The sequence below is a fragment of the Anopheles merus genome, chromosome 3R, assembly GCF_017562075.2.
Source record: "Anopheles merus strain MAF chromosome 3R, AmerM5.1, whole genome shotgun sequence".
NCBI classification, from domain to species: Eukaryota; Metazoa; Arthropoda; class Insecta; order Diptera; family Culicidae; genus Anopheles; species Anopheles merus.
This window is the reverse complement of record NC_054084.1, coordinates 49,503,976-49,524,977: the sequence shown is the minus strand read 5'-3', so window position 1 is coordinate 49,524,977 and position 21,002 is coordinate 49,503,976. Positions and strand designations below refer to the sequence as shown.

The window sequence follows — 21,002 nt, the reverse complement described above, 5'->3', positions numbered from 1 at the left end:
AAGGATACCTATCCACCCAGTATTGTACAGCAAACACGAAATAAAACAAATCAAATGAAATCATGCGAACCGTACCACAGGAAGTGTAGATGCAAATTGAAAGCCACAATCAAATCACTCGACACATAAAAGCCGGTCTGGAATAATACCCTTGCTATTTAATGAATGCACCGAAACCCCTTGCCAACGCCCGTAAAATGTTTGTAAAAAAATGTGTCCAAGTGCGTAATGCATATTCTAAAATTATATCTATAAAAAACTCAAAACCTTCTCCCTATTTTCTCTGCTTAATAAGACGACTACATTCATAGCGTTATCATGAGCTAGTTGTAAAATCCTCCAAATACTTGTGGTACAAATTTAATAGAGCAAATCCCTTTGGATTTGTTCAGCAAATGTTCCCTAACAATTCACACATTGGTTTGCGTTCCTGATGGTAAAACGTGAGAGAATGTTGTGCAGCTACAATGTTAATAATAAACGGGACAATACCACTTGTAGCCCCAGAAGAGCCTGGACAGCACATAACACTTAAGGCTTAACAATATGTTGATACAATCAAACGTGGATACAAACATATGACGATGCGCCAAACGACCATGACTAAAATTCAAAAATTCAAAGCAAAAAAAAATGAAATGAATTTACACTAGTTGATTTATTCACCTGAGAGAACCTTTAGTTGTTAAAGAGCAGGATGAGAAGTAATTGTAAAAAGATGTTAATTCGTTTAAATCTCCTTAAATAAACCGAAAGCCATTGAAAGCAACAGCGACAACCACCTTGATAAACACCTTTGTGACAAAAGATTTATTTTTATTTCATAGTTCATGCGATAATAGATAGTTTTGGATGAGTGGATCGTACTAACAATTTTGGGCTAATCTCACAATTCCATGTAGCCAAAGACACAATCGGTTGCGGATCCTGTACTTGGAATGAATAACCTTACACAATGTCGGTAAACGTTGATACAAAATCGGAAAGTTCGTCATTGCAGTATGTATCCACAACACAGCATACACACGCGAAAACACGCAAACAAAAGGGCACGTAATAACGTAAAAGAAGTGATGTTGTTTGTTGATTAGTTTTAGATGCCTACAATTGGTGCAAACGATACAACCAAGCCAATCATATAGTGTTAAGGTAAACGGATGCAACAATATCCCACTCAATATAGCCATGTATAGCAAATATAAAATTTTGAGATTTAACACAATTGTTTGTTTGTGTTTTATTGTGTTGGTTTCTCGTTGTGCTTCGCAAGATTACGCATGATGAAGTATGAATGTAGCGTTCAATTGTTTCTTTTTTTAGATTATTTCTCCAACGGTCGGATTTTCAAACGTACATAATGCCAAAATTGTCCACCTAAGTTAAGATTAACTTTCTCGAATTATTTGCGGTTTATAGTCGGGTTTAACTGCCTTCGCAAGGCTTTCAGCGTAAAGTGGCAAACGCTGCGTCATTTGGAATCCCCAGAAGTCTTTTATCTGGCGGCAGAGGTTCAGTTCGATCTCTACTACGAGGAGACCATCCTTGTCCCGCGATAGACCGGGTGTACGAGATCCATCCGGTGCAGCCACATAGGACGATCCATAGAACGGGCCAAAATCTTTGTGCGCCGGCAGTCCATTTCCAGAAGTGAATTCGTTCGGGAACACCTCCGTCCCAACACGGTTGATTGCTACCGTAAAGTAACCGTTAGCGATGGCCGCGTTTCGTGCTTCGATACCCCACAGAGGCTCACTGAGCGCTCCAACCTGTAAGCAGAGACCACCATGTAGTATTTCAAACAGAACAATTGATCGCTCAAACGATCGAATATCTTACCGTAGCAGATGGGTTGAACACTATCTCTGCTCCGTTAATACCAAACATCATCCAATTTTGGGGATGGTGGCGTCCGTAACAAATATTAATCGCTATGCGACCAAACTGTGTATCGAACACCGGATGACCGGTATCACCCTCAAAGTAGTAGGTCGACTCATTAAAATCACCCACACGTGGAATGTGATTCTTTCGGTGCTTGCCAATGAAGGTACCGTTGTTCGAAATGACCACAGCCGTATTCCAGATTGTATCGTGATGATTAGTATCACGTTCCAGGATCGGTGAAATGATGACCATATTGTACTGTTTCGCCAGCTCCTTCAGCATCTTTGTTGTTGGTCCATTCTCTACATCTTCGGCAAATTCACACCACGGGAACTTTTCGCGTGTACAGAATGCAAATGGCATAGCTACAACAAACACACATACATACACATATATCGCATCTAACTCACTTGCCTAACAATCCTCCGTGGGATGAAAATGCTTACTCCATGCTTCCTGCAGGCATACGATGTTGACCCCGGCAGTTACGGCGACGCGCAAAATGTTGGAAATCTTCTCATGCAGTGCATCACGCTGCACATGAATCGGAGCCGTGGTCGGTATGTCTACCGTATTCTGGATGGCGGCCACTCGCACTATTCTTGGCCGTCGCAGGTCCTCTTTGCGGGCGCTAAAAACGTAACCTTTCAGCTCGATATCAACATCCTTGGCCAATGAAATGGTTTCTTCGGAAAATTGCAGCTCATTGCTGAAATGGTAAAGACATCGCCTTGATTAGAATGATCAATTTAACGCTACCGGTAATTCGTACAATTTTATGTACGCCATCGGGATTTAAATTTATTTAAATCGCTTTACATAACATTGTACATGGGGATTTAACAACGCTTTACATTAAATTTTACATGTTCGTTATACTCGTGTAAACATTGCCTAGCAGACAGTACCACAATACATCACCCCCCAGTCTGTTATCTTATTCTTATCTTCACCAATTCCCCAATCTATTGCAGTATCATTGTGTTGCTATTATCACAGCTTCACGTTGTGCTGCACAGCATTTAGAAAAGCACAATGTGTCCTAACCCGTATCTGTTCATAGAATATTTCACCTTTACATAGTAACCTACATCGGTACAGTATCGAAATGAAAAAGATCAATAGTAGTTAAATACATATTTTATGCGAATAAAAAGCAACATTTTCAGGTTCACGGTTCAGGTTCTCGATTGAGACATATTCTCAAACCTAAACATCATTCATATTAAAAAAAATGTCACAGCGGTAAGAGTCACAACGTATTTTCTATTTTTAAATGTTACACCCATACGAGAATGAAGAGAAATGAAACGCGTAAATAAATTCAATATTTGCCGTGTACGAATTTCATTACCACTTCACATTTTGATTTTACCACATCAAAACCATACTTACTCGTCCGTCCTTCCATAAAGCACACGTTTCACCTCTCGTAGCTCTTCCGGAGGAATATGTTTGTTAAGGGTGGCTTCTAGGCTTTTAAAATTTGATTCAGACATATTGCACTCTTACCAGTGCTATAAACTACTGTATTGCAGCGGTGTGTTGTTTCGTTACTGTTTTCTAACAATTTCAAGCACAGAGAATGTGTTAGTAAACGATACTACTTGTTTTTGGTCAATGATCGATTCAATGAGTCGTTGAATGTAAGCAAGTGCTCCAAATGTTCTGTGCTCGGTTTCACTCACTATACTCAAGTGGTACAGCCTTACGCAGTCGTTGCGCAGTTCACCCCACTCTACGCAGTCGACTCACGCGAATGCATTACGACCAAAGAGCGGAAAGAGAACGTTTGGAAATCAAGAGCGCAGCACATTATTTAACACCTCGCGATGGTCCATTGGTCGTGTTCTCCCGGTTTTACTCTCCAGATTACATAATCTGTATGTGTCTAATCTGTATATCACTATGTACTCTGTCCTTCTCGGAGCGATTCACTTTGAACGTCAATTCTCTTGCAGTAGATGTAAACAGTGATAATCTAACTGTTTGCTGTACGCATATCATTTGGACGCCTTCTAGAATATTTATGACAATTTAACGTTTCATTACCATTACAAAAGTTTAAAATTTAATAAAAGTTTATTAATTTGTTTAAATATGGACCTTTAACAGAATTTTTGTAGTAGAGTGTCGAAATAACATACAATTCGTTCATTTTTTCTGAAACAATCAAACGACATAAGGCTCACACTCACATAATTATTAACTTCTAAGAAACCATTCAATATTTCCACATCTTGGCACATATATGATTTTATTGACAATAAAATTTGGAATGTAACATTATTTGATTGCATCTAGCTATACGCAAAATATAATACGGGCATGATTGCTTTATTCACGTCTAATAATTGACCTCAATTGACCTTGATTGGTAAAGTAAATTATTGCTGCTACGCTAAAGGACGTAGTTATTTGAAATTTGATTTGATTAGTAATGATCTTAACTATTTGATTTATAATCTTTTGAAATTATCTGCATCAGACGCTTTCCGCTAGTAGCCTATATAAACTATATAATGAAATAAGATTTCTACTATAAATTTGTTTTTTGTTTCAAGTCGAACCATTCAATCATAATTATCAATGTGTACCTGGGATTTTTGCAATATCTTTGATATATTGTCGAGAATCGTGGACTAACGACCACTTCTCTAGCGTTAAACGCCACCCTAGCAGAATGTTATTGTTGCGTTTGTATCATTTCAATGATATTTTTCTCTAAAATCTACAAAATCACCCTAATTTCTAATAAATGCACTTTGTGTCACACTGTTTAGAACAGGTTAAATGCAAGGTCGTTGTGTTCATAACGTTCAATCACTCGAACGAAATCAATGTGGCGCCTTTACGAACGTTGCTACCTTCAGCGTTAGGTATTGCTTTAACAACTCCATCCTTTGCGGCTTTTAAAACGTGTTCCATTTTCATAGCAATCAGCACTGCTACCGGTGTACCAGCTTTTACAGTGTCTCCCGGCTTAACGAACAGCTTGTCGAGCACTCCGGGCATTGGGGCAGTTACACTGGATGCATCGACTCCACCCATTGAGCTTTCGGTAACGAGAAAACGGGGCTGAACAATTACTCCACCAATCATGCCGTTCTAAAATAACAGAAAAGGATTTATATTAAAAATTTCGATACACGCTGGACGAGCTTAGTTTACACAGTTACCTCATCGAAAAGGGAAATATTTTCTCCCGAAATAACGGCGTTGAAGCACGACACGTGTCCCTCGATATTAGTTTCCAACAGGAATCGGTTAGCGTATGGTTTACGCCGTACCGTTACCTTCATCCATTCGCCATCATCCACACGGACGGAGTAGCTGCCGTCGTTATCTGTTTCGATGGTCACAATGTGTTCCACGGCACCAACTTTTATTTTAATGGAACGTGGTACACGATAGTTTGGTCGGAATCCGTATTCTACATCAAATGGTCCACATTTTTTTGCTCCCAAGCTGGCGCCAGATTGAGCTCGTTCGTTGAGTGTATGCGCTAACGCCATCTGAACTACCTTAGTCGCTGGTATCACCTTTTTTGGGAAAAGTGTAGCCGTGTGCTGTTCAATGAATCCCGTGTGTACATCTGCAGCCTGGAAATGCTCATGTCGTGCCAGGTCGATCAGAAAGTTTATGTTGGTCTGCAAACCAGCAATTTGATAGTTTGTCAGCTGCTCGATTAACAACTGCAAACTGCTTGCACGATTTTCTCCCCAAACAACAAGCTTTGCTATCATGGGATCGTAATGGATGGACACCTCGTCTCCTTGCCGAACACCGGTTTCTACACGGGTAGTATTTGATATTTCTGGCGTGGAAAGATAATCCAATGGTCCTGCTCCAGGGAGAAAGCCCCCTGCGGGATCTTCGGCATAGATACGAGCTTCAAAGGCGTGACCCCGCTTGACAATGTCTTCCTGCGTTACCGGAAGACGCTCCCCTGCAGCAACCTTTATCTGCCATTCTACCAAATCAGTCCCGGTAATCATTTCTGTGATGGGATGCTCCACCTGTAGCCGAGTATTCATTTCCATGAAGTGAAATGAAAGATCTTCTTTATCCAGGATGAACTCTACCGTTCCAGCCCCGACATAATTGACGGCTTTCGCCGCGCGAACCGCGGCCTCTCCGAGCTGTTTGCGCAACTCTTCCGACAGCCCCGGAGCAGGTGCTTCTTCAATTATCTTTTGATGCCTCCGTTGCACCGAACAATCACGCTCGTAAAGGTAGACTGCGTTGCCGTAATGATCGGCAAACACTTGCACTTCAACGTGCCTTGGAGATCGCACGTAACGTTCTAATAGCATGGCACTATCACCGAAAGCTTTCTCTGACTCCGTACGGGCAGACTGCAGCATGGGCATAAAATCTGCTTCAGTTTCAGCGATACGCATACCTTTGCCTCCTCCACCACGAACTGCCTTGATCATTAGCGGAAACCCAATCTTCTTCGCCTCTTGCATAAGCTTCTCGTCAGACTGATCCTCTCCATGATAACCGTTGATGATCGGTACGCCAGCAGCAGACATGATGTGTTTGGAGGTGCTCTTAATACCCATGTCTCGAATGGCACTTGCCGGCGGACCGATGAACGTAACTTGTTCTTGTTGGCACAGTTCGGCAAACTCCACATTTTCCGATAAGAATCCGTAGCCGGGGTGAATAGCTTGACAACCGGCCTTCTTGGCAACTGCCAGAATTTTATCGCCACGAAGGTACGACTGTTGTGAAGCGGCCGGGCCAATGTTGTATGCTTCATTTGCTAGCTTTACGTGGAGTGATTTTTCATCCGCATCGGAAAAAACAGCGACAGTTCGAATACCAAGACGGTTTGCCGTCCTCATCACGCGACACGCAATTTCTCCTCTGTTGGCTATCAACAATTTGTTGATTTGACGATGCACCACCTTTTGACTGGCATTGCTGCAAGTGGTTGCGAAACGACGGGACCTTTGAAAGCATAAAAGTAACAGAACGGCTTAGTTAATTTGTCGAAGCTCTCAAACAGTCGAGATCTCCGGGAATTTGCACGATTACGTAACAGTAGGGGCCATTGCACTGGATTCAACGGCAGATTTATCAGCCAGAATAGACATCAACCAGACTTAAGGAATTTTCTCTTTATTTACTTACCATGAGGCCACGGTCTGCATTTTGTGCAGCATTTCGGTTTTGTCGTTATTTGCCGATAATTGTTTATTTACAGCACTACAGGGACAGCGCAACAGGTAGATTGGCACGCATGCGGAATGTGACCAAGATTAATAAGACTGCCGACCGTCAGTTTGTTTCGACATGTCTCCGTTTGACAATGAACGTTTTATGGCGTTTTTGATATTTTTTCTAAATTTGACTACAGTGATCTACAAAAAACAGCAGCATTGAAGATGAAAAGGTAAAAAAAAACTTTTCTTTCCAATATGTTTTGTGAACATTAACTATTGGTAACAAAAGGAAAAGTTTGCGATAATTAATTCATAACGCATAGTTCAGCTATACTTTCAATCAGAAATGTATGATGCCTCACGTACTCTCTGCCAGCTGGATGATTATAAAGTAGATAGCTTTTTAGTAAAAAATCATTATTGATCCATCTACGGAGCAACGGACGCAGCTATCCATTAGAGCAGAGGTCTCTTCTACGGCCTGCCGTCTTCTTTTAATCAAAATGTGTGATTTTACTATTCTAAGACGAGATTCATGTTTCGTTACAAACAAGCTGAAAAAAATGCTTGCCGCTCGAGTTTTAAGCCAAGATTGGATCGTGTATGCTCTTCGAAAATAGAAAACAGAGCAAAAATCCGTTTTAAAATTTGATAATCGTACAACTTACCGACTAACGTCAACTACAATTTCTTTAACTATACCATATTACAACCGCAACCGGTGTCTTAGTCTGTTGCAGGAGTGTCCAGCATCACTCACGGTCTCAACCCTTAGCCTGCAACTCTTATAAGCATCTAAAAAAATAACAATAAACCGCTTTCCTACACAATTTGTTGAAAACCAATCTTTCCTAAGAAGCCACTACAATAAAACATCATGTTAGAACCGTGTTGTTTTTACTTCTTCCACAGCAAATAGTGATTTATTCCCATGTTAAATCATACACTCGGGATTATACGATGTTGCTGGTTCAACACTGACTACCATAGTAAATTGGCTAATTGTAACGGAGGCATGCCGGGTTCTGATCCTTTGCGGAATCCTGAAACAAAACAAACACCATTAGCTCATTTCATCAAAGACGCATACGCAGGAACACCCCACACAACATATTATTACAACGTAAACGTGTATTCTTACCTAAATACAACAGCGTCGGAATGAAACCCCAGTGAAAGGAAGTTTTCACCACCTCAAAGACAACTCCAATTCTTTCCTTAACGCCTGGAGATAGCATTTTGCTGGGAAAGTTACGAAACGTGTTTCTTCGAGCGACTGTGGAACAACAATTAATTGTGATAACACGATGCGGTGGTATGTGACAATTACAAGATTGCAAAATAGAAGGCTGGATCACTCGAATCGTTTTGACAGCTTGCTCTTTAATTCGTCCAATCAAATTCCAACGCAATCACTCGATGTGCCGTAAGTGCTGCCTGTTTAATTTTACTTTAATATTATTTCTTTTAATCAAATTGTAATTTACACAGTTTTTAATCAAATTAGAACGTAAATTTTGTTGATTGTTCTCTATAGTAACCTTGTGCATAGCACCCATTGTGTCAAAAGTGCCTTTGGTTTTTTTTTTGGTTTTGCAGATGCTGTCACATCGCAAGCATTTGAAGGGCCTCTGAGTGCAATTGTTCTTCTGATTTTATTTCCGACCCCGTGAAGGTTGCTCCAAGTCAGTATCTTTTGTATCACATATTTTACATTACTAGAATTCATTTATTGGCATATATCGTGTTAACAAGTGTTCATATAAATATTGTTTTGTTTGTACAGTACAAAGTGATATTCCCGAAATTTCGGAAACATTCTAGCGATGTCCACTTTTGTTACATAAAAATTGCATGAAAAGTGTTGCTAATTTTTGTCATAACAATATTTCTTCTGGTATATTTAAGCAACTCAATGATATCTTAGTTGCCCAAAAGTATCTCTAACTCAAGTAGCGATTATTCTGTGCTCGTTGATTCAATTGAAGAGAGAAAACAGCCACAATGGTCGGTCTTGGTCATTACATATTTGCCCGCACCATTTGGCGAACATAACAGAAGCACGATCAGTATGATTTACGTTGGTATCACTTTTATGGTTTCAGTTGCGCCCGGACGTACAGGGGAGATTCCCGTAAAACAAAACACGGCAAGCCAGCAACAGTACGGGAAGACAAAAGATGAAATCGACACAGGTCATGCGATATGCCGTTCGCCTAAACTGTGCACAGGTAAGTTAAATACCGTAAAATGTATCCCATTTCTTTAATGTCGTCTACACTTCGCTTGAGACTAGCCTCTGATTCTCCAGCACTACAGTTGTAACCTGAAATGCGTAGCATGGCTTTCTCTCTAGAATGTAGTACCCTGAAACTCATCTTGCGATTGTAATTTATTCAATATTCAACACATTCACCTGATCACGTGATGTACATGTATAATAATCCAGTTTCAAGGAGAACGTGTAATGTATCACACTAAGGCGTTCAAGAACTTTATGACAAAACGATCCTTGCCTTGAGTGAGTTCAGCTACGTCCTACGGCTAAATTCTACGGCGCCAATCATTAAGTTCACTTCGGGGTTGATGTGTATACAAATTTAATCACATTCCGATCAATAACAAATCATAAAACAGCGTTAGTACACGCTTCTAGCAAGATTATTATGCACGACGTCATTAGCACTGTTTCAGTTTGTTCATCAGCTAAACTTCACGAGGATAAAAATAGGCAGGATTTGCAAAAATGTTTTACCTTGACATTCACGTTTTGCTATTAATAACGTTCCTCCTACGCTTCTCTGTTTCTGTTATCGCGCATTGGTGCGACACCAGAACAATTGCATACGGCAAACGTAGTATTCTTGTTAAAATTTTCCTTCTCTGTTGATTTCGTTTGCAGGTCAACGAAGTGGCGAGCAAGTCTACGGATCGGTATACCACCAGATCAGCCGCTTTGCTCGCGGCACTTGGCATTGGGCTGTCTTCGTTTAGTATGAAACAAATGCTAAGCAAACAAACTAAAAGAAAGCTGTAAAGCTGAAGAAAGATGTAAGCTATTTTGCCATACTGTAAAACTTTCTTCGTTCACTCCGATCCTGCCACGAAAGTGGTAACAAATTTTAAGTAATGCTGCGTACCGCTGCACTGCACGATACGATGGATATAATAAGCATGTAGCTGACTCAACGATGACTACAAACTGTTCCGGTGTTACTCAACTTCAAATTGCAAAAGCACCATAAGCTGGCAACAAAAAAGATACAACATTCAAAAAGGTCATCCTAAACTATTGGAACTATTTTGACGCCTCCTCAAATGCCAATGGCTTTGTCAATAGGGGTCCAGCACGCCATAATATTAGAGAAAATAGGATCAAGATCGTTCACTTCGTTAACCTAACATTTGCCAGTTAGTTGCGTACGGGTGAACATTTTAATAATGTTTTCTACAAAAACCATACTCATTAAATAGCTTTGCAAGAAACTATACGCTCGTAATGCTTTTGACTCGATGGATACTTTATAATTTATATACAGTCCTTTGGAGTGCTACTTCATACCGTAACATCACGGAATGCGATATTACGAATGGTTTACTCATGCGAAATGACGCAAGTTGAACCTAGGCATCGTAGATATAATTATGACTCGCCAGCAAAGTTTTTGCTTCCTTTCAAACGGCAAACAAAAGAATGGCTTAGGTAGATAATTCGATTATGGAACCAGTAAAGACTGCAATGCAAAGAAAGGATTTAAACGCATATAGATTTACACATATCCAGTAATACGCGGGAATTGACGATTGCCAGACCAGGAATAATGGAATTCGGTATGATTACCCACAAAAGGAATTCAAATGAATTCTTGGTAGCAAAGCTAAACCCCAAAGGTTTTGGACTACAAGTATAAGTATCGTGCATGATAGAGGGTATTCAGTTTAACTGAAATGCGATGAAAACAGAATCCTAAGATATGTGGCTACATTTCACAGGTTTGATTTTCAAACACATTTAAGATAGGCCGGATTCGGTGTGATAGCTAGAAAGATAAATAAACAAATTGATATCTTTGCTTAAATCTAGTACAAAGCATTCGTACTGAACTTTCGCTGCACGGTAACACAATTTTCTAATTGTGTAAGACAAAACATGATGACATTTTCAGTATTTTTTTAGCGACGATTCCAATCGATTCAGTTTCCTATTGAAAAACAAAAAACTAATGCTCTCAAACACGAACACTCCAAAAAACGTTCAATGTCTGTTACTATTGACAGTAGTTACAATGCCTACTAGTCCATCTGTTTTTCCCTGTTTTGATGCATGCGCAATAGATCTGTTGCACGAGTATCAAGTAGTTTCTATTCATTATGCACAAGAGGGGATGTCGTTACTTTCACGCTCCCAAGTATGCATTTGTATGCAGCAAACATATTACTGTTTGCACTTTTCTAACATGATGTGTATTGTGTGCTTTCCCGAAAACTTTAAACTTGTTGCCGCGCAAGGGTATTCCCCATTCGCTTGCGTGCTGCTTGGTTTTATTCGTTTTTTTTTTTAAATATTCCCCACAGTGATACCGGTTTCCGATGCAAAACTAACACCATCTCACACAAATCTGTCCAATCTGTACAGAGAGCGCTTGGCGTGTTGGTGTTGAAAATGCAACTGCAGAAGCACGGGTCGCATCTGGGGAGAGCAAAATCGCTAGAATATGCTCTGCACTTCCACGCTGTTTTTTAATACATCGCATCACTTCTGTGATGTTGTGGCAGTGTTGTGTCCCGTCGATTTTGAGTGTGAGTGAAGTTTTCTCCTCATTGTACTGATTTCTTATGTTTCGTTTGGCTCAGCAGGAGTGTTTAATCAGTTTATAGTAAGGGAAACTACAAAAACATTTGAGTATTGGAGACTAACCTACAAAATAAATCGAAATGGTGAGCTATCTTTCGAAGCGGCACATCCTACTATATGCAGGCAGTGGTGCAAGATTTGTGATGCTATCTTTCTCACAGCTTACTGGATACCGGCTGTTGGCGGACTCGTTCCACGCGTTTGCAGTTCTCTATTTGCTGTTCAACATTTGGCGCACCAAGTCCTGCTTTGGCGTATCGGGGAAAACACAAATCCTGTACGTTACGGTATTTGCGACGCGTTATGCCGACCTGGTCACCTTTCCAGCCACCTACAGTGTCTATAATGTGATGATGAAGACGCTTTTCATCAGCGTAACGCTAATAACCGTGCTGGTCATGCACAGTGTCTATCGCAAAACGTATGACCGCGAAAATGATACCTTCTATAATGAGTTTCTCATATTGCCATGCTTTATGATCGCTCTGTTTGTAAACTATCGTATGGAAGCGTTCGAAATATTGTGGTCCTTTTCGATCATGCTCGAAGCGGTCGCTATACTGCCACAAATGGATTTAATCTGCAAAACGTTTCACGTGGAGCCATGGTTCAAGTGTTATCTGTTGCTGCTCGGCTCGTACCGCGCACTCTATGTATTGCATTGGGTCGATCGGTACGGCCAGTACGGCCTCTACGACCCATTGGCATTTATATCGGGTGGTATTCAAACAGTACTGTTTGTACTGCTTGCGGTGCGAATTGCAACCCTTAAACATCGAGAACGCATTGTTACGGTCAGTACGATTTGTTAGTTTGGATAGGCTTGTAAATAGCCCCATACATAGCCAACATTACGAAGTTTTTAGTTGCACTGTTCGCGTTCTCTAGGCCGGTCTCGTAGTACAGTCGTTAACTCGTGCGACTTAACAACATGCCCGTCATGGGTTCAATACCCAAATGGACCGTGCCGCCATACGTAGGACTGACTATCCTGCTATGGGGGGAAATCAATTAGTCACTGAAAGCCAAACCCACAAGTGGTACAGGCAGGCCGAACAGTTGTTGAGCCAAAAGAAGAAGAAGAAGTTCGCGTTCTCTGTAACTTCATGAATCTACGCATTGAAATAACAATAAAATCTATAATTGCAAAAAAATCATAAAAAACATAATATGCTGTTTGATGTTGAATACATCATGTCTGTTGTTGAGCATTCACGTGTTCATGCATGTTGTTCTGTGGTTTCTTCTCTAGAATTTTAGGTTTTTATTTTTATTGAGCGTAAAAAGCACGGCGAATCTCCTATGATTCGTAAGGCACGCATTTTTATAAACTTGGTTATGAAATCTTCTACAAAATTTAAGTTAATCATATTAATGAGCGACAATATATTATTATTTATTTAAAAATATTGTACAGGCGGTCCCCGAGATACACCCCAAGTGCCACAAATCCACTAAACGACCACTAAACGGCTTCTAAACGACTCAAGTTCTCTACCTAAACGGAATATAGAAAGACTTCGTTTAGCAGACGGCAAACGACTCATTCATTCTAAAAATAGCAAAAAAGCTGGTGGCGCTCTCTGTTGGTGGGATACCCCAACCAGTTGAGCTTCATCGCTTGGAGGAGAGCTTTCTCATTTCCTCTGTACTGTTGTATGGTTTCGCATTGAAGTTATGCATCGCTAGAACTAGAACAGCGATACAATTGTTTAATTACTAAACTCCAATGGAAACCACCAGTACTGAAGCAAGTGAGAATTGAGTTATGGTCGTTGGTGTTGATACCTACGTATCTGACCACACGACCATTCACATAGATTTTTGCTCAGAAAGTTATAAGGCTATATAGGTCATGATAAGATGAAACTTGTCGAAACACATTGCAAGAACAGGATAGCAATATAATGATGAGTTGTAATACGCCATCTATTGATCAAAACAATGAAGCTGTGGAGCTTTCATTTTTTTATATGGATATTCAATTTTCCAGTCGTTTAAGCTTAATCTGTGGCGCTTGGGACGGTACCTCTTATACGCGATACCATACAACAGTACAGAGGAAATGAGAAAGCTCTCCTTCAAGCGATGAAGCTCAACTGGTTGGGGTATCCCTCCAACAGATAGCGCCACCAGCTTTTTTGCTTTTTTTAGAATGCATGAGTCGTTTGCCGTCTGCTAAACGAAGTCTTTCTATATTCCGTTTAGGTAGAGAACTTGAGTCGTTTAGGAGCCGTTTAGTGGTCGTTTAGTGGATTTGTGGCACTTGGGTTGTTATCCAGTAATCTTCAGATCATCATTTTAATCCAAGAACTGGCCGTCGCGTAGGTTTTTTTGGCTTCTTTCTTTGTGCTACGCCTGAGCAAAACCACATACAATTTCTGCGAGATTTTGTTTAAACTTCAAGGCATACTAGATTTTGTTATGGAGCAAAACGTAAAATTGTGTGTTGATGTATTGGTGAGAAAGAACACCATAAGCCCTCCTGATATATACACTCACTTTGGTTAAATGGTTGCGTTCTCAACAGTGCTCCTGCCGAAATCTGCCAATATAATCTGGCCACACTGGCCCGCAGGGCAAAAGCTCGCTCGAAAGGTCAATAACCGTCGCAAAACGTCAAAAACGACCGTCGCCAGCGCCTCGAAATCGTTGCGAGTTTCGCTCGCTGGCGACGTCGGTTTGCAGTACATGCGACGTCGGTTTTGACGTTTTGCGACGGTTTTGCGACGGTGGCCGCCAAAAAGCTCGCCTTGACCTGCGGACTAGTGTGGCCAGATTATATTGGCAGATTTCGGCAGGAGCACTGTTGAGAACGCAACCATTTAAATTTAGTCAATTATTTTAACGATCAATTTCTTTTTACCCTACTAGCATAGAGAATGTAAAAGGGTGCGTCTTTTATAAAAAATGTGTGAGGTTTGAAGTAAGATTGTGTGAAGCTATGAATTGAAATGTGCGTTTAATTTGCAATAAAAGTGATAAAATATTTATAAACCAAGTTTGATGTGTTAAAGTTTTTCTTTTGATTCGGGTGCACCAAGTCCGTATAAAGGGAAGCGCACAGCGCGCTAAGAAAGAAACGAGCGGGAGGGGGTTTCAGTCCAGCGCAGCGCAACTTACTGGAATCAAGTGGGGTACCAATTCAGCGCAGCGCATACCGAAAGAAACGAAAAGGAAGGGTGTTACGCACGCGATTCTAAATTTCTTTTTTTACCAATCTGATCATAGTAACCATTATTTATCCTTCCACGTGAAAATAAGATGTTTCTGGAAACACGAATTATCCCGTCCGAACGGATATTCGGGTAAACTTGTGAGGATAAATTTAGTATAAAAGTAGGCCATATTTTAAATAAAGCAGGATTCAAACGCAGAAGCTCTTGGAGTAAAGAGGTTTAATTCTAAATATCCGAAATAGGACAGAGCCCCTGGATTTCCGAGTCAAACACCCCCTTCCGTCTGCATAGGCTTCCCAACCTTGGATCAGAAGCAACTAGCGGGAAGGACTGGTTAGTAGGCGAAGTATCAAATACTCTGTCCACTCTGCGGCTGTTTGTTTCTCCTCCGTTACAACCCTGCAACTCTTGCTGAGGGCCAAACCTTCGCGTGGCCTGCCGGAGAAGCTCGGTTCGTAACAAAGGGGTATAAGGAAAATACAATGAAACAGCGCTAGCGAGCGTTCTTTTCAGTGAGAGCGCCTCGTGCATTTTAAAGCCATGCAATAGAGCGCATTCCCAAATAGCCAGCTCGTACTTTATAGCTGATTTGCGACTGTTTAACGAAAAATCGGTCCGATGTCGTACTTTGTGACTGATTAAGAGATGAAACAGTACTTGGTGGAACCATAAAGCTTTTTAACAAGCACACGGCACGCTTTGGAACTTTGCGGCTGATTATCACTATGTGTAGGGTTCATGATAGAACCTTTAGGCTTATTAAGAGAGTGTACCGAACTTGGTGGAACTTTATAGATTTTTAATGCATGGCATCGGTTCAAGGTGGCTCTTGTCAAAGTGTCAAAGACAGACGCCGTCAATCGTCTCGTTGCTGCTGTACAAGTTAGATAAGTTAATTGAAGAAAGAATATTGAGTGAAGTGATTATGATTTTTCATTAAACTATGTAAAATTATGTGAAATTCAAGAGCTTTTGGAGTTTTAAAATAAACATGCACATAGCAAAACACAAATCGTGTTGTTTATTTCATTGATGATGCCTTGCTTGAAAATAAATCGCAAACAAAAATAATCCCTGGCACCGTGGCATAAGGAAGCTGCTTAGGCGCTGTTTGAAAGACCCACATAGAACTTTGATGCTGTTTATCTACTGCAAAAGGCGAATTAGAGCGTGCCTTTAGCGATCTTTAGCGTGCCAAAATGAGCTGCTTAAGCAATTCTGGCTATTTGAGTTCTTTCCGTGGTAGCGCTCCATCCGCCATTTTTCATTATTAGCCCAAACAACGGACTTCGGATCCGATCTTGGGCCGGATCGCCACCGTGTGTTTCTACTTACCCCTCGCCTGAAAATTTCATTCTCTTTGTCTGTCGGGTAAGCTTGAACCGCCGACAGCGAGATTCAAATTCAAATTTTAATGATTTTCTTTGACGAGCAATTCTCGGAATACACGCAACTGACATTTTCTACTTATTATGAACATTACATTTTAACGGATAAAAATAAAAAGTGCCAGACAAACGGACGTGCATTAGCGCGATAAGTAACAAATGAGGATAGCGATGCTTGAAACAGCATCTTAAGCGCCACAGATTCAGCTTAAACGACTGAAAAATCAAATATCTGTGATTTTCGGTAGGATAAATGGAAAATCGGTAGTTTTAGGGCGGTCATCTGTGAATCGGTAGGCATATGAAAAATCGGTAGGAATACAGATAAATCGGTATTTCTGGTCACTCTGACGTCAACGCCATTTTAAGAAAAACACAAAGAAGAAGAAGAAGTGTTTACACGTCAGTCGGTCGTCGGTGTCCGGTCGCTTACACATTTCCAGTAAAAAAAGCCCAAAAGTAGTGAAAAATCCCATTTCCGGACTCCTTCATCTCGATCCTTTCGGATCAGGCTGATTTGCTGCAAGCAGAAACATCGGAGGGCTGCTCTTACCAAACCTGCCGGCAACGCGACTACGTGTGCAGAACGCAACCCCTTGTCTGGCCTGCGTGTATATGTTCGTGTCGTCCTATCTCCATCGGACCACCTCCATCTGTACTGTTGAACCATTCTGAAATCTTCTTTTCCATAGAGCCAAAAACAAACCAACCACCAGCGGACTGTTGGAAAGATACGCGGATCGGGCAAACCAGACGAGGAAGACCATTCCTTGCCCATATTACACCAAAGCTGCCCCACGATTGTACCTAGAACCTTGCAAGGGAGTGGAGTAATTTGCAAAAAATGAATATTTTCAGATTGGCCGGCGATTTGTCGCATCTGCTTGCAATAATTTTGCTGTTGATAAAGATATGGAAAACGAGATCATGCGCTGGCATATCAGGCAAATCGCAGATCCTTTTCGCTATCGTCTACATTAGTCGCTATTTGGACCTGGTAACGACGTTCATCAGCGTATACAATACCTTCATGAAGCTGGTCTTCATCAGTACCTCCGTGGCCACAATTTATCTGATGTATGTCAAGTTTAAAGCAACGTACGACCACAACCACGACTCTTTCCGCATCGAGTTTCTGCTCGTTCCCTGCTTCCTGCTGGCTCTGTTGATTAACAACGCGTTTACCCCATTGGAAATCTTGTGGACCTTCTCCATCTACCTGGAAGCGGTTGCCATACTGCCCCAGCTGTTCCTGGTCAGCAAAACTGGCGAAGCGGAAAGCATCACCAGCCATTACTTGTTCGCCCTGGGATCTTACCGTGCGCTATATCTGCTGAACTGGATCTACCGATACTACGCCGAGGGCCATTACGATCTGATTGCCATCTTTGCCGGCGCTATTCAAACGATCCTGTACTGCGATTTCTTCTATCTTTACATTACAAAGGTTCTTAAGGGCAAGAAACTTCAGCTGCCGGCGTAAGTGCATTTGTTAAGCAGCGGTAGCAACAGTGATGCAATGGATGAGGAATAAACAAGAGCTATTCCTGTGTGCGGATGTACCATTAGCCACGACGTGAAACAATACATTTACAGTTTAACTTTGCACCCAGGCCATCATTGCATTACGGTCAGGATGAATAAACGAGATAGAAAAGGAGGAACCGTTGCGCCAGTGAATTTAGCTGTGGTGATCAAACAATCACCACTTTTCATACAAATGAACAGACTAAACTATCGGTCCACTTAAGGACAGTTCAAATAACAGCGCGACTTTAACTTTAGTTTTACATCTCTACTAACCATTCTTACGTTTTTCGTTAAGTAGCTATTCTCGCGCTACACACTCTTCCTGCTACTTGTGTAACTGTGTATTTCTAGGCTTAGATGAAGAAATGTTAAGACGCAGAGGAAGAAATATTGCTACAGATTGCATATGATGCGTAGGGAGAGAGAGAAAAACCCCTTACCATACTATTTCGCACAGTTAGCATGCAAGAGATACATTCAATAAATATCGGAAAGCTGAAAACAATCGAAAGTTCCACTCGACTTCAAAGCAACACTTTTTTCCCCTTCATTTTGTATTCCAATTTGCTGAACTTTGTTAAGACTGTGTTTCATCATGTGAGGTTGAGGCTTGTACGTTAAATTAATCAGTAAACATTAGTTTTCCCCTCTGTTGTTTTATGTTGTTTTAAACCATAGAGTCAAACTATAGGAATTATTTAAGGATTAAGCAACAAGAAGTATTTTCCGTTGGCGTATTCCGAGCTCCGTTTGCAGCATTTCATTGATTGATTTTTTAGTTGATTTATTCTCTTCCCCCTAATCAGGATCATTTAATAATAAATGTAAAATAACTCGTAACTCGCTTTTTATCCCTGTCTTAACGAACGAACAGAGCTAATGAGAATCAATGTCATTGTGAAAGCATGAATGATCATTGCACATGTGGTCGCATTTGCACAGATGTTTAAGTCATTGGCTTTCGTCATGAAAGCTATACCCAGCCCCATTATAATACATTATTTTTTCCTCTATTCAAGACTGAGCGATAGTTAGCGGTTGATCTTTGCTCGATCGCCACATGTATGCACAGATACAACTGCATAAATTTAAGTTGTGTAGTTGTTGAGAATGTGAAACAACTGTTTTATTTATACAACAAATTTAAAATTTATTTGGCACCATCTGTTTAAGTGCTTCAGTGTTATCCAAGGTAATCGAAACTGTCCCCAATTATTATTAAAAATGCTTTCAATTGTAATTTATGTTGCTAAATTTTGAGTGGAAATCGATAATGTCTCATGTTGATAACTAAAACATGATGAATTTAAATAATTTAAAAAATTGTAGCATTTTTTGTTAATGGGAATGCTATGCGCCTGAATGTATTTATTATGGTTACTTGTTTGCATTTTATTAGTTTTGGAAAAAATATGTTGAATATTGCTTACAATAATGAAAGTAAAAAATTCTGAATGAAAACATTCAAAATTAGGAAATTAGGAAATTAAATTAATTCAAGAAATATGTATTGCTTGATTGCATACCTTTAGGCGCACACCCGTACTGATCAATGGTACTGCTAACCCTGTAAAATACCATCAAATATTTTGCTAGCAAGTTGGTTCGATTGTGTTACCTTTTGCGTGCAGTCAAGCTACGCTGCACGAGACAGTAGCTCTCGTGAGCGATATTTGGAAACACTGAAAACAGCTGGCATCAATGCACGAAACTCAATCTCTCGCATTATTTTATCTTTCGGACGCTTTAACACACAATTGATGCAAGCATTTCAAAATGAGCGCTTGATGCTAGTTCAATATGAAATATTAAGTCGTACTGATATACTTGTTCGTTCCTTGCTATGCTCATCGTAACACTCATTGTTACTCATTTATTACAAGAACAAATCCTTAAAGGAAATAAGTCTCACCGTGGCATGTTCTCCGCCCGTGTCCTTAGGATTGGGAATGCGATACACGGTTTTATAATAACATTACGATGTTCGTCACACGGATAAAAGCAGTGTTATTTCTAGTCCGACAAATAACTCTACTAGGATCCCTAGCGCCACGCATGCGCTTACAAATTCGCGTAAACGACTGGAAACTTACAAATTCATACACAAAATTCGAAAGCTACGAAAGCTTCACTGGTTTGTTCAATAGATGCCGCTTTTTTCTCATCGCTATGTGTGTGTCCGTTTTTTTGGAATGTGTTTTGCTTACTTTCAATGGTTCATAGTTTTTTTTTATCATAATTTATTTTAATATCCACAAGCTACACTACAAAGCAACTTCTGTAAAGCAGTGATAATGCATTAGGTTGCGACACAAAAAGGTATGTGTTGAAAACATAAACCAGACTCGTGATTTTGTGTACTTTTTTTTCTAATTTTGTAACTTATACTTTTTCCCAATTTTTTTTTTTACTATTATCACTACGTATTTCTATTCTTCTTAGGGGCGGTCCCGTGGTACAGTCATTAACTCGAACGACTCAATAACATGCCCGTCATGGGTTCAAGCCTACAGCGGACCGTTCCCCCGTAGCAAGGATTGACTATCCTGCTGCGTGATAATGAATTAAGTCTCGACAGCATGTATAGGCCGGCGGCATGTCCGCGCAGGACGTCACGCCAAATAGAAAAAGATTTCTAATATTCATATACTAAATTCTATTCTTCTGTGAGAATCAAATAAATAAACAATTTAATAGCTAATACCTACCACTTCAAACAAAATTGCACGAAAATTAGCTTTATTATGACAGAAAAAATCGATTTACGTGGAAATTCGACACACACGGTTCCTTCGCGGTCTACAGTGGAGCGACGTTTATACGGGTATCTTTTATCCGGCTGTCCGTTTATCCGTGCTGTTGAGAAATGACAGTTCAATACAAAGGTGACATTACGTTCTGCGGTGGATATTTAAAAAAAAAAACAACGGTTATCAGAGCACATTGTCATTAAAAACTATCAACACTATCAACACTATTAAAAATGGCAAAT

The 21,002-nt window shown here is 40.4% G+C and overlaps 6 protein-coding genes and 1 long non-coding RNA gene across 7 annotated transcripts; 3 read left to right on the top strand and 4 right to left on the bottom strand.

Moving 5' to 3' along the window:
- Window positions 1–787: 787 nt before the first annotated feature.
- LOC121595743 (beta-ureidopropionase-like) lies at window positions 788–3,688 on the bottom strand. The gene is made up of 4 exons (XM_041919941.1): window positions 3,280–3,688; window positions 2,331–2,593; window positions 1,837–2,249; window positions 788–1,766 (listed from the first exon to the last, which is right to left on the bottom strand). Exons 1-4 carry the CDS (start codon window positions 3,381–3,383, stop codon window positions 1,386–1,388), a joined length of 1,161 nt encoding a protein of 386 aa, XP_041775875.1. The 5' UTR covers window positions 3,384–3,688; the 3' UTR covers window positions 788–1,385.
- A 436-nt stretch (window positions 3,689–4,124) lies between these two features.
- On the bottom strand, window positions 4,125–7,219 carry LOC121595742 (methylcrotonoyl-CoA carboxylase subunit alpha, mitochondrial-like). Its single transcript, XM_041919940.1, has 3 exons — window positions 7,027–7,219; window positions 5,064–6,843; window positions 4,125–4,992 (listed from the first exon to the last, which is right to left on the bottom strand). Exons 1-3 carry the CDS (start codon window positions 7,056–7,058, stop codon window positions 4,708–4,710), a joined length of 2,097 nt encoding a protein of 698 aa, XP_041775874.1. The 5' UTR covers window positions 7,059–7,219; the 3' UTR covers window positions 4,125–4,707.
- Window positions 7,220–7,949: 730 nt separating this feature from the next.
- On the bottom strand, window positions 7,950–8,367 carry LOC121595745 (mitochondrial import receptor subunit TOM7 homolog). The gene is made up of 2 exons (XM_041919943.1): window positions 8,200–8,367; window positions 7,950–8,101 (listed from the first exon to the last, which is right to left on the bottom strand). Exons 1-2 carry the CDS (start codon window positions 8,294–8,296, stop codon window positions 8,040–8,042), a joined length of 159 nt encoding a protein of 52 aa, XP_041775877.1. The 5' UTR covers window positions 8,297–8,367; the 3' UTR covers window positions 7,950–8,039.
- A 271-nt stretch (window positions 8,368–8,638) lies between these two features.
- On the top strand, window positions 8,639–11,141 carry LOC121595746. The gene is made up of 3 exons (XM_041919944.1): window positions 8,639–8,743; window positions 9,164–9,289; window positions 9,961–11,141. The coding sequence occupies exons 2-3, from the start codon at window positions 9,239–9,241 to the stop codon at window positions 10,093–10,095; spliced, it is 186 nt and encodes a 61-aa protein (XP_041775878.1). The 5' UTR covers window positions 8,639–8,743; window positions 9,164–9,238; the 3' UTR covers window positions 10,096–11,141.
- On the bottom strand, window positions 11,010–11,329 carry LOC121595747. The gene is made up of 2 exons (XR_006005205.1): window positions 11,159–11,329; window positions 11,010–11,098 (listed from the first exon to the last, which is right to left on the bottom strand). It is a non-coding gene; the product is annotated as an uncharacterized LOC121595747 (long non-coding RNA).
- Window positions 11,302–12,874, top strand: LOC121595744 (ER lumen protein-retaining receptor-like). Its single transcript, XM_041919942.1, has 2 exons — window positions 11,302–11,996; window positions 12,075–12,874. The coding sequence occupies exons 1-2, from the start codon at window positions 11,994–11,996 to the stop codon at window positions 12,723–12,725; spliced, it is 654 nt and encodes a 217-aa protein (XP_041775876.1). The 5' UTR covers window positions 11,302–11,993; the 3' UTR covers window positions 12,726–12,874.
- Window positions 12,875–16,862: 3,988 nt separating this feature from the next.
- Window positions 16,863–18,521, top strand: LOC121597297 (ER lumen protein-retaining receptor). The gene is made up of 2 exons (XM_041922945.1): window positions 16,863–17,097; window positions 17,173–18,521. The coding sequence occupies exon 2, from the start codon at window positions 17,325–17,327 to the stop codon at window positions 17,961–17,963; it is 639 nt and encodes a 212-aa protein (XP_041778879.1). The 5' UTR covers window positions 16,863–17,097; window positions 17,173–17,324; the 3' UTR covers window positions 17,964–18,521.
- Window positions 18,522–21,002: the final 2,481 nt, after the last annotated feature.